The sequence below is a fragment of the Vulpes lagopus genome, chromosome 2, assembly GCF_018345385.1.
Source record: "Vulpes lagopus strain Blue_001 chromosome 2, ASM1834538v1, whole genome shotgun sequence".
Lineage (NCBI taxonomy): Eukaryota > Metazoa > Chordata > Mammalia > Carnivora > Canidae > Vulpes > Vulpes lagopus.
Genome location: NC_054825.1, coordinates 120,029,512 through 120,042,965, shown reverse-complemented (window position 1 = coordinate 120,042,965; position 13,454 = coordinate 120,029,512). Strand labels below are relative to the sequence as shown.

The following is a 13,454-nucleotide window of genomic DNA, read 5'->3' as shown; positions in this document are numbered from 1 at the left end:
TGTAGATCTTAAACTTTAGGTCACATTCCCTTTTTTTTACTGCATAGATAAGTTCAGATATTTTGTGTTCACAAAGGTATGAGAGAGAATTTAAAAATTCAGTAATTCATCAGTTCCCAAGGGTCACTCTAACTTCACATTACCTATTTCTTACTGGCCAGGGTTTGGAAAACCTTAATCCCCTATAAGGAAGCCTTAATAGTTGCAACTTTAAGTGTGGCCCTGTATAAATAACTACACTTGCTAAGTGGATGTAGACCAATAGGGAATCCACCTGGAGAAAATGACTGAAGACTCTCCTCCCCTTTGCCTCTGGTAGACATTACAGGACCCTCCCTACACCAAATAAGGGAAGAGGAATGTTCTAAGCATTAAGGGCACTAAGAATAAATCTGAGCTATCACAGATAAGATTACTTTCAAGTCTTTATTTCATGTTTTCTGACATAGACCCCCAAGATCTGTAATTATCTTAGGAAAACTGCGGAGGCTTAGACAGTACTTTTAGTTATTTTGTTGTTCTCCCCCCTCCCCCTTTCTTTGAGGCTGGAGAGCTGGTGTGTGTATGTGTGTGTGTGTGTGTGTTCCCCTAGAGTGCCAAAAAAAAAAAAAGTGCTGAAGAGTCCCAGGGAGATGAGGCTATTTTTGTTCGAAGCTGATATTTCTGACTGAGCCACAAGTGTGGCTTGGAAAGGGCTCAGGTTGTTTCCAGGGGGAGAACTCTGCAGAGAAGAGACGGAGTTCAACAGGACAACAAAGGGCCAGCAGAAACAGCCAGGAAAACGAAGAGCCCTCAGGTTTTTCACCCAGAGCCCCCTAATCAGAGTTCTCGAATTCTAAAGTATTCCTCAAAGGTGCCACTTGACGGGAACTTTTCGCCTGCCTTTTCCTTTCTCCAACCACCATGACTGAGATCACTGCTGAAGGTACTGCTACCATTAGGGAAAACAGGTGGCAATCGACAGACAGTGACCTTGACTGTCAAGTTGCCGGCTTAAATGTTGCTTTTAGATACTTGCCTTGATCAATGAGTCTATATGGGATTGGAGAAGTGGATTTGGAAGCTGAGAGGCTGACAGATGTGTGTGTTGGGGGAGAGAGGGGGGTTTCTGTGACATTTTGCATGGGGAAACTCTTCTGTGCTATGCCCGAGGCCCCACTGGTACCAGTTGTCGCCCGCACCTCTATAAATAGCGATGGTCATGTCATGTTGTGGCTGCTATCTTACCTTGCAAAAATTACGAGACTTGCAAGGATAGAGACCACAATGAACCTAAAATATTGCATTTAATGTTTCAATGTAGACAAACGATTTTCAGCATTTTTGCCTTATGACATTTTGAAATGGAGATCTTAAATTCGTTTTTCCTTTCCAACCTCAGTGTATAAATATGCACACACATGTCCATAAGATTTAAGATGCAAGTGCTCCCACAAAATTTGTATCTATTTACTATGGGTAGATATACAGAGGCAAGGTTTGGAAATGCACAAAGTGTAGATCAGTTGATTTTAAACTAAAGCAATTCGAATTCTGATTCTTTTCCCACACCCATGTCTCTTTGACCTCTATATATATAGAAGAACTCGATCTTTCTGTTAAAGCAAATATTTTGTTTCAGTGCTTCTTCTGAAAAGGTTTGTGCCATCACTAAAACATAATTTTTAATGATTTGATCACAGTTGCAATCGTTTCACCTGTATATAAATATGAAAAACATATGTAAATATAAAAAATATGTATTTCTTAGAAGGAAAGGGCCCTTTAAAACAACTAACCCATTTTGAATACAGACACAATCCAGTTCTAGTTGGGGTAAAAATCTGGGAGGTGGATCTAATATTTGCCTCTGACAGCTGTAAGAAAATCAGACAGGTGGTGCTCTCATCAGCTTGCAAGTTGAATGCTGCTCTGGTTTGTTTTTAATTAGACAACTGAAAACCAGAACGTGTGGTTTTGGCTCTTTGTGTAGACATTCATATGGACACACAGTGATTTCAGAGTTGGAGATTTTCAGTCAATATTTATAAGGAGAAATGTCTTACTGTACCTTCTACTGAGAAATTTAGTCTGGCACCCCAAATTGATAAAAACAAATACTGAGAGGTTTCTGTGTATCAGGTATTTTGCTCAGGACTTTGTGTTATTTACTTATTTCAACCTCATACAATTCAATTAAGTCGGCATTATTATCTCCATTTTGCAGAAATAGAAACTGTAACTCAGATATTTGGTGACTTGCTTGAGACTATGGCATTACCAAGATTAGAAGCCAGCTCCCTTAGATCTAGTTGGTGTTTTTTTTTTTCTTTTCCGTAAGAGGATATCAGATTTACTCTTTACCAATTTTAGTTCAGAATTTGCTAACTAAATATAAATAGCATTTTTTCCTATTCCTTAGATATTCTATGTCATGTGGTCTTTGGTTTGTCTTAAAGAGAGCTATCTATAACAAATGCTTGCTTAGCCCTACACAATTAGTAAGTTACCTACGCATGTGTTTCCTTGCCTGTGGATGGGGTGTGGACATCTAGCCGATTCAGGAGGTCACTTGACCAAAGTGTGTTTGGTTTGCTTGTGGATTATTCTCTGTAGTACTTTGCACTTGATTCATAAAACTTTTCGTGCAGGAGAATTCTTGATTATGAAATAGAACTTTTGTTTCTGTCTTCTCCCCATGGAGCATTTAAAGGATTCTTGGAAGACCTCCTGAAGTCTCCCAGAAAAATCACTGAATTAGTGATAAAGTGTAAAAACACCATCTAGTGATGATCATTTCCTGCTCCCTGGCCTTTGCAGTTCATAGGATCTATGTCATCTGAACATCAATTATGTACTTTTTTTCCTTTTTTGGAATGATTTATTAATCATATTTCTCAAATGAAAATTAGGCTGCCAACTAAGAGCTGAATTTTTAAGGTTAGCACTTCAGTCATTCCTGAGCTTATCCAGAGCTTCTTGCACACCTCTCTCCTACATGCTTTTCATTTTGTCTTCATGATTCACGGGTTTTTGTATCCCAGCCACAATAGCCTTCTTTCTGGCTTTTATAAGGAGTGTGTTTTTGTATAGAACTTTGGTACGTGTTATTCCTTTAGCCTGCAATAGTCTTTCCTCTCATATGCTGTGTTTCCTTTGCCACCACTTTTGGGCACATGATGGAAAAGTAAGTATTGCATCAATAGCCTGTGACATTTCCTGATTACTCTTCCCATCCATTTATCACAAAGCAAACAAATGCTGCCCAGCAATTATGAAAGGTAGAGCTAGAGTAGCCCTTTAGAGAGCTCTAGTTCACTGTCCTGACCTCAATTTTTGGAAAACTGAGGCTCATGCAGATTAAATGACTCTCCCATGGTCACTGATAGTTAGAGGAAGTTTGAAGATATAATTCTTGTCTCCTATGGTTTCTCTCAGTGCTTATTCAACTATAACACAGGACACATCAATAAATCTTAACAAGTTCTTTACATAGATTACCATCTATGTGGAGCATCTGTCTTTGGCTCAGGTTGTGATCCCAAGGTCCTGGGATCGAGTCCCACATTGGGCTCCCCACAAGGAGCCTGTCTCTCCCTCTGCCTGTGTCTCCGTCTTTCTCTGTGTCTCTCATGAATAATAAAAAATAAAAATCTTTGAAAAAAAAAAGAAGTAGGACAAAGTTGAAAGCCAAAGGATTTTAGAGAAACAACAGGTTTGATTCTGGCCCTGATGAATTAACAAAGATAATTTTAATGACAATTATAATAACAATTCATATATGTTGACATTGAATGTCAAGCACTGTATGAAGTTTGTTATATGATCAAGACAACTGAATGAGATAGATACATTTACCTTTGATATTTATAGAATAGGAAACTGAGATTTAGGTTAGGGATTGGCCTAAATTCACAGGGCTGTATATAGGATAGCTAGGATTCACATCTAAATCTCTAACCTGAGTCATGTTGAATACTTCTTCTTGCTGTGTGAGACTAATAGCCTGGTGTTGCTTCAGAGATTAATGGGGGTCTATGCTAGGCTGCTGTTCTGGTTTGGCCCATGTTGGATTGAATAGATTTGATCAGGCTACAGACTGGACCAAACTCAAAGAGTACTAGGGGTTTAGGACTATAAATAGCCTTCTACCTTCTTTCCAGAGGCTGTTATTTCTAGACAAGTGCCAAAGTTACCTCCCCCTATGAGTTTCATGTGAAGTTGCCATGACCAATTTCAGCATCTATTCCACAACATATAGCACTAGGCAAAAATATCTTTGGAGTCATTTTGATAACAATGTATAGTCAATTCTTTTAACTATAGTTAATTCTTAATAGCTTTGTTGAAAAGAGAGACTTTTTAAAAAGCTGATAAAATAGGTTATTTTTCCAAAATGGCAGGGTAACTAATATACAGTCAAATTGTGCTTTATAATAACATCTATATAACTATGTTTTCTGGGTCCAAGGACCTCTAAAATATAGGAAAGTACAAATTTCTGGTAATGGATTCAAGTTGATAGAGTTCCTATATATAATTAACTTGTAACTTACTAGAACACTTAGTCAAGGGAAATTCTTTTCTAAAAAAATTAGAAGTTAGGTCAAACTGTCAACTTCTAAACTATTATGTAGCTTTAGAATTCAGGAGGTTTATCTTACCCTGTAGGAAATTGTTTCCTCACTATTAGCTCAACCGTGTCTTACTGCTTCTGTAACAAACCTGTGGAAGGATTTTATATCCGAAATTTAGAACAAAAATGGTAATTTATTTTATACAATGTGCTGCTTCAACAGACTGCAGAGCACATGAGCACCAATTGTTGCTCTCAAGAAAAAAGATCAAGAATTCACAGCCAGACTAATTAACTATGCACACAAGTTATGTCACCTAGAGCAACAGATGGTGAAATTAAGAGAAGGAGGAGATCCAGCCTACATATTTGTGTTTATATTGCCAAAACCAAGAGTGGCTATTCTGGCCCAAGTTGAGATGACTTGGGTTGAGGGCAGGAGGAAAAGGATGAAGTACTAGGTTCAAGCCCTAATTAGTTACAAATTATGTTCTTCTGTTCAAGGAAAGGAATACACCACATATAGAATATAATTTTTAGTTCTTTGACCACATTTTAAAAATTGACAAGACAGTATAATTGGAGAAGGACCATGATAATAAGAGGCACACAAGTGAAAAGACTTGTACACAGGTTGTTTAAGGAGAGGATCTTTCTTTCTTTCTCTTTCTTTCTTTCTTTCTTTCTTTCTTTCTTTCTTTCTTTCTTTCTTCTTCTTCTTCTTCTTCTTCTTCTTCTTCTTCTTCTTCTTCTTCTTCTTCTTCTTCTTCTTCTTCTTCTTCTCTTTTATGGAGCACTAGAGGACAAAGCAAAGACCCATCGATAAAAGTCTAGAAGCCACAAAAAAGCCAACTCTTGGCAAAATATAACACAGAACTGAATCAACAATTAAAATGATAGCTAGAACTATTCTGATTCAAAACCAAAGAGGAAAGAAGAAAGAAAGAAAGAAAGAAAGAAAGAAAGAAAGAAAAAAGAAAGAAAGAAAGAAAGAAAGAAAGAAAGAAAGAAAGAAAGAAAGAAAGAAGAAAAATGCAACAAAAGGAATAGTCTCCAATTTTAAATTTGCTTATATTATACAGAGGGATCCAGAAATGTGCATGACACTTGTAACAGCAGAAAAGGAAATAGTGATTTAAAAAAAAAATATATATATATATATCTGTTATAATGTGAGGATTTGGAGGTTAGTTTCATTTAAGTTCTTAAAATTATTAGTGACATTAATTAGACATCTTAATTAGTAACAGATCGTTTTTGAGGTGGTACAACCTGAAAAGAAATTAGAAACCTAATAAGTCAATGTGAGGCAACGAAAAATAGTTTAAAAAAATGCTCTCATCAGGAATATCATATTTATTGACAGGATATTAAGAACCAAGTCTTACATGTACATCTTTTTAAAATATCACAAACTCTAAAAGGCTAAGAGGCAGATATTACAGAGACCTGATCAGTCTGATTCTAAAACTTCTCAATCTTCTTTCCTGTTCAAGTTGAATTTAAAAAAAAGGAAGAAAAGCAGACTGTGAAAACCAGTGGGTGACATAATTCATTGAAAATCAGAGAGCGAAAGTAGTACAGAGCCAAGAGAAGGCGGTGTTTAAATAATGAAAGGCAGTGTGATAGAGTGCAAGGTGTGTGGAGTTTCGGTCAGAAATCCGGGTTTGAGCACCAGTTCACTACTTAACCATACTATGTCTGGGTGGGGTGGGCATGAGGGCCCTCATTGGAGGGACCCAGTAATATGGCCAGAAGAATGTTTTCAACTTTTTGCAAGATCATGCTTCTTGGCAAGTTATGGTCAAATATAGATTTTAAAATTGTGCAAACCTCCACAATGCAAAATCTACAGTGAAAGTGAACAGAAAATGTATCTTTTTAGTGTCAACCTTTGGTAGGTTCCATTAAGAAGCTTTCTGTTGCAGCTTTTGTTATTTTTCGTAATAGTGACTTTTTTTTTCTGCCACATTTAAGCACACATACCCATGGAAGATGTTCTGCTTGTCAGCTTAAATGCTTCTTAATTTTTTCCTATTTGTTTTTGGTCATCATTGTGACTATAATTTAAAAATCGTGCTGCCTTTACAATGCAAAAATGAATTGAGCCTATTCAGCTATTATTCTAAAGCCTTAGGAATCCTTAGAGACTTAAAGACTTCAATGCTGTTTGCATTAATTTTTAATCAGTTAACAATATTTAATATGAGAGAAACACAAAATGGTGCAATAAGCAATTTTAAAGTGATCTATATTGACCTTTGGTTTGAATATATCAATTTCAAAAGAGAATGCACACATAGATGGTTAAGTTTTCCAGTTAAGCTTTTGGTTTTACAGTTATGGGATTGAAATCATTATTCTTTCTTTTCTTCTGTCAAATAAAAAGAAACTCTTTGGAGAAATCCTTAATATATTTTTAAAATGCAGATTATTTAAAGTAACACATTTAAAAAGAGCAAATTAGAGAAAAACCTTCATCTGGAAACCATGCATTAACATAATACAATAATTCCAAGTTTACCGAGCTTAGTTTCTCTTCAACTCTTCAACTCTTTCCTAGGAAAATCCAGCCAAGTTAAGTTTTGCTTTCCCCAATTCCCATTTTCTCTGAAAAATATGAGTACCATGAATAATTTCTGATAGGACATGCTTTTTGAGTGTCACAGGAACATGTATTGCCCCAAGTGAGGGTTAAGCAGAGATAGATGAACTTTCTGGTCTAAAAAGATAGTATTTTCCATCTTCAAAGGAAGTTAAAAAGAATATCCTTGGCAAATGTGTAATGAATAAAGTCCTGCTTCTCTCTGTACAAGTTATGCTCTCTAAACATCAAACATCTCCACATCTCTGTGCCTGAAGTCAAGCTGTCAAAAGCATATGGAATTTACGATTCTGAGAGATGCTTTGGTATGTAAATGAGCTGTTTCCTCATAAACCACAGAGTCCATCTCACTTATGATGTACTTCATATTACATTTAAATATGCATGGTTTAGATATTTCCTAGTTTGGTACCTGTGGCAAGGGCTGAAGTATGTGGTTTTCACTTAAACAAATTAAAGATACAGTCTTTTAATCCAGAAGAACACTTATTTACGTCTGTTCAGCAACCTGCTTTTTACAGGGGAGCATGAGGCTGGAACTTATTATAGACTAATTTTCTCATTGCTACCCATTTGCTGCATCTTCCCCCTGACACAGGTTTCTGAAATGTTGAGAAAGACAAAAGAAAGAAAGAGTTCTTAATATAATATATGCATAATATAATATAACACAACGTAACATAACTTAGGGCATTAATGAGCTTACAGATGTGAGAAAAATCATTTCCCACTTATTTAGACCTTCAATACATTTTTATCAAGGTTTCCCTGGAAAATTTACTGTTGCATGTTAAAATAAAATCATCATATGACTAAGAGAATTTTCTGTTTGTGGTAGACGTTTGATATAACATCAAGACAAAAATAGTGATTATAAAGTGACATTTCTTTGACCTCCAGTGCTGGAGCTGTTATTTTTATCCATCGTTATTCTTATTTAACTTATGTATAATTGCCTAGGGGAAAAGAATATGGTATCAAATCTGTAAGTTACCAAGTATGGTAAAATGCCAAGCAATTTAAATATGCAGAAGCATTAGGCATTGCATTTAGAGAAAAGCAAGCAAACAAAATACATCATTTGAAATATAACAAAATTATAGGCTCTATGGTATTAATTATCAACCTATAATTAGATTTATACGACAGAAGGTCATGTCAGAGGTTTAGTTGTAGTCAATATTTTAGAACCTATTATGCACCAAGCTGAATACCAGACGATAGGGACATGAAGAAGAAGAATATAAAGCCCCTGATTCTAACATAGTAGATTGAAAAACAAGCAGGAAATAACAAAAAATAATCATTAAAATGGAGACTGGAGAGATTTAAAAATATATAATTTTGGATTTATGAACAGGGAGTGTTTAGTTGACAAAATCATGCTATTGTTCATAAATCTTATAATCACTGAGGGTATATTGAAATTAGCTTTAAAAAGTAACTACTTTAGAATGGTAGGATGTCCTACTCTTCACTTGGATAATTTGCAATGCACATGCCATTGTCAGAAGATGAAATGGCTGGCCAAGGTAAGGAAATCAAGAGTAGGTTTGATCAATGAAGAGATGAAGGAAGAAGAGATGGGTGTTATGTGAAAGTTAGTGATCTGTGGAATGAAGCCCTAGGATATCAAGGTACAAAGTTATCAGGCTTAGAAACTGGGTAAAAAAATCGTTGTTTAACGACTATTTTTTTTTAAGCCACCCTATTGCTATATCATTGAAAAGGATGGATGCCTTACGTGCATGATTTATTTTGAACTAGTAGTTTTTTTACAATTCCTAGTTTCTGGCCCTCCTATGTGACTATGCTCCTGGTATTTGTATGTCTTTGCTGCTTTTGATCCCCTAGTACTCTACTTTGAGCTCAGTTTGTATTTTTGGAGTGCTGTTTCCAATTTGTGAACAAAAAATGAAATAATACTGTCAGATAGGTACTTACCAAATAACTTTCTTCAGGATAATAATGAGAAATAAGCTGTTAAAAACTAATTTTGTGGTTACTGTTGTTCTTAGAAACCACTTAGAACTGTTCTTCTAAGTTCTATGAGAACTAGTGTTATAGGCCAGTGGTCTTGTTGTGGTGCTCTATGAAGTCACCCCCTTAAGCATTGAAGCAAGGCAAGAGGGTTTTCGAGATACTAGGGAAAGGTCTTTGTCAAGGAAAGGATGAAGAGACACGATCCTTAGTCCAAGGTTCAGAAGACATGAAGAGGAAGTACGTGCGGTAGCAGAAAAGGCTAGATTCAAGCAGTTAAGTCAGCAGAGCCTTCTAAATACTTTGCTCCTAGTGGCTGAAAGAGTTGTATTAGAAATGATGCTTTGGACAGCTACCAGAAGTTTTGCTTATCTCTTGGATTACATAGACCGGGTTTACCATTCAGTTTCTGCCCAGCCTTCCCAGATTCGAAAACCTTGTAGTTTGTGACTAGAATGGACTTGTTATAACCATAATGTAGCTGGAGTCCTTGTCTTTGAATGACATGGGATCTCAATACCCAGGTGTTTTGAAACATGATATTCTTATCTTTGTTCCTTCACTCTGCCATTCATTTATGGATGGAAAGGGGCAAAACTGCTGACCTCCCCAAAGATATTCATTCACTTTGTAAGCACATATATATTTCAAGTATTTGCTTCAGTCAGTAACTGTGCTAAACCTGAGGGTGAACTGTGAAATATATATGCATCTAGTCCTTAAGGAAAGATGAAATAATTGTATACATAACTCTATGATACAAGGCGACTAGTTCTAAGTTGCCAAAAAGAACTGACAAAATTATATATAAAAACTGTGAGATAGAGTCCTTGGTTTCTTGCCAATCAAGTTTAAAGTGGACAACATTTGCACATCAAAGTAACTAGAGTATTAATTAATACGTAACAACAAATCAAGTGTTTTGAGGTATGATTGTTAGGAAAATCTGAGACATAGAAAGGATAGATGGACTTGGTTGATCAGGGACTATTATAAAAGAGTAGAACTTAAGTTAAACTTGAAGAATATTTCTAAATGAAAGAACCGGGGTATAAATAGAAAGCAGAGTATTAAGTTCTTTCTAACATCCCTAGATCCTAAAACATTGCAGGTTTATATATTTAGCAACCAATTATTTGACATAGTTTTACTAACTTAATGCCCCAGTCTCATGCTCTGTGCCAGAGGATCAAAGCTGGAGGAGATATCTCTATTGGCATTTGGGGCAGGAGAATTAGTCAAAGGTCTCTCCAAGACATTGCAGGATAATAAGCATATAGTAGCACCACTCATGTAATTTCAACTTCATAAACAGCCACAGACATTTTCCTGTGGGAATGCTAACTATGCCCCAGTTAACAACCAACAAGAACCTAAGATAAAGGTGAGCATAGGGACTGATAGTTGCAAAGGAGGTGGGATCAAAGTACGCAAGTTTGAGAAACTGCTGACTTACTTATCTTCCAAGTCTACATTTGGATTAGTGGGAAGCTCTTTTTAGTATTTTCCAACTAAATTACCAGTCACCAACTAAGAGTTAATATAGTAAATCATTTACCACTAAAAGTTAGCAACTAAGTTACCATCTAAGAGTTAGTACACTAAATATGCCATCTATTTCAATGATTCAAAGTTATTTAGGACAGAATGAAACCCTTCTTGAAATATAATTATGTTTGGCTTTCTTGATTTGCACTTATAGTTCCTAGAGTAGAAAGGGAAAAAAAGATGATAATTCTAAGGAACTGTGAGGCAAAGAGATTCACAAACCAAATGGAACAACACAATTTCCCATGGAGAAAAATCAGAAAAATCAGTGAGAGGTGATGGCCTATCTCCTGTGTCCTTGAGCTAATGAGTTGAGAAGTGACAGCATAATTTGAAGAGAGGCACAGGTGGAAACATCTCTGATAGGTAAACTGAAAGACAATACTTTGCAAAATTGCCTCATATAGTTTTACAGAAGCTAAATTAATAAACCTCAGAGTGCATTACATTTCCTTACTCCATAGTCACCCTATATTGTGACATATTGAACTCCACGTCTGGTTAAAGTACTTCCAATGTTTCTTTAATTCCTTGCAACACTACCCAAATGACAAATATGTTTTCCAATCTGGTAGGAACTCACTTAGAATTAAGTTGTTAGGTAACACTGACCTAGAAGCCAAAATGCACAAGAACTCTCTGTGAAAAAAAAAAAAATTAGATAACTGTGGCAATTTTTTAATAACACTGTCCCCCTTGGTTTTCAAGAGACCAGCTACCTCATCAGTTCAGAGTTAAAAAAATATTATGAGTCATCACCGTTTTTAAAATATTAATAAAACTTTTTGTAAAATATAGGTACTGAAAGCTGCATAAATCATATATATTTAAATATCATTTACTAAACAATAATGGAGTTGACATCTACATAACCAATACCCAGTCCAGGAAACAATGCTTCCATCACGTCTGAAGAATATTCCCATCTGCCGCCCACCCACTGACTCTCATTCTGGTTTTGCTTTCCAATCAAGATTCCTTTTCCTCCAACCCTTTCTCCACAGGGAACAACTATTCTGGCTTTCCTTATAACAGTTTTCTTACTTTGCTTTATAGTTTTATGACCTCCACAACTATAAAGACTATAGTTTAGTCTAGCCAGGTTTGTTCTTTACATAAATGGAAGCGCACAGCATGCATGATTCTGTGTCTTGCTGCATTAATTCAACACTCTGTAAGACTCACTTGTTCTGTTGTATGTAGTTGTAGTTCATGCTATTCTCACTGCATGGTATTCCACTCCATGAATGTCATAATTTATTTATTTGAATATTTTAAAATTGAGGGGCTCTTACGAACAATACTGCGATGATCATTTTTCTTCTTCTTAGCTTCGATATTCTATGGTTCTATCATCGATGTATATTTATTTCATGGCACTATGCTCTGTATTAAAAAGGTGAATTCAGCATGAAAAAGATTCCTTGCTCACTCAGATTGGGTAGTATACATATTATCATTGAGATCTAGTCAAAAAACATGGAGAAAATGTGACCTCAGGGGCTATCTACTAGAAATTCCCTAGCTTGTTTTTCAGAAGAAATTGATGTATCCCCACGAGATACATAAAATGGATATTTGGGAAATGAAGGAGAGAATGACTAGAATAGTAAGGATCTCTCAGAGATTAAGAAGCAATCCTCAATGTATAATGACTCCTATCTGAGACTGTATAGGCAGCAACAAAAGTTGACATTTAGACCTAGCATAACTAGGGTCATAAAAAAGAGATTGTTCAATTAATACTATTGAATGAAGGTGTATAGAGGCCAGGAGTTCAACATATGCATACTGAAACTCATTAACTTTTTCCTATTCAGGGATTTTTCTGGCCCCACAGAGTTTTGTCTTTTTCCCATTTGCTCAGTCTCTAAATTTTGAATTCCTCATTTTTTTGATTCCATATTTTCCTCTTTATTCCTATTGTTCCTGTTTTAATTTAAGCTCCTATCATTTCATATTTGGATCCCTTTATGTGGCACATTGTGTTTTTTACCAGTGGCAATAGCAATATTTCCCATATCACATGTTCTTTTTATAATGTTACCTTTACTCTTTTCCCACTAAAAAGTGAAGTGTATTTTTCCTCTTCTTGAATCCACAAAGACCCATTTGATACTTGTGGAGCAAAGACAAGCCATGCCTGACCTCTAACTCATCTTCCACATCCACAGACTATCAAATTAAATCAATAATACTATACAACCCATTGACTAATGGTTAACTCATTCAGTGTACAGCTGCTTCAGCCAGATTTGATGTGATGTTAACCGGTTGAAAAATTGTTATACTTCTACAACCTTATCAATCATTTATCCACATATTCATTACTTTATTTATTTAAAAATATTTAAGGAATGTTGGTTATTATAAAAGTATTCTAATCCCTGGAGATATGTTCATTGAAAAAAAGAAAAAGAAAAAAGAGGAAGAAAAAGAAGGAGGAGGAGAAAGAAGAGAAAAAATGCAGGAGAAGAAAGGAGAAGGAAAACACGAAAGGGAGAGAAAGAAGAAATTGCTGCTGTCAAAAGATTCACTGAAGCAAATTCTCATTTACACCCCACTTGGAGATTTTGCAAATGTGAATGGCATTTTTATTATTATTTTTATTATTATTTTTTGGTTAGTGTGCTTAAAGTACGTCCTGGTTGTAGGCTACGGAATTTCAATGTTTAGGATCTCTACACAATACTTTGCTCTATTGAGCAGGCCTAAACAACACTTTGCATAGAGAAGTGCTTGCATAATGTATATTGGTAAAGAGTA

The 13,454-nt window shown here is 35.6% G+C and overlaps 1 protein-coding gene across 1 annotated transcript in view; it reads left to right on the top strand.

Moving 5' to 3' along the window:
- Nucleotides 1–679: 679 nt before the first annotated feature.
- LOC121484758 (triadin) overlaps nucleotides 680–13,454 on the top strand; it is a 112,982-nt gene continuing 100,207 nt past the window's right edge. The window contains exon 1 of the mRNA XM_041744420.1: nucleotides 680–925. Within this exon, the coding sequence (XP_041600354.1) occupies nucleotides 904–925 (22 nt within the window). The 5' untranslated portion in view covers nucleotides 680–903. The remainder of the gene's footprint in view (nucleotides 926–13,454) is intronic.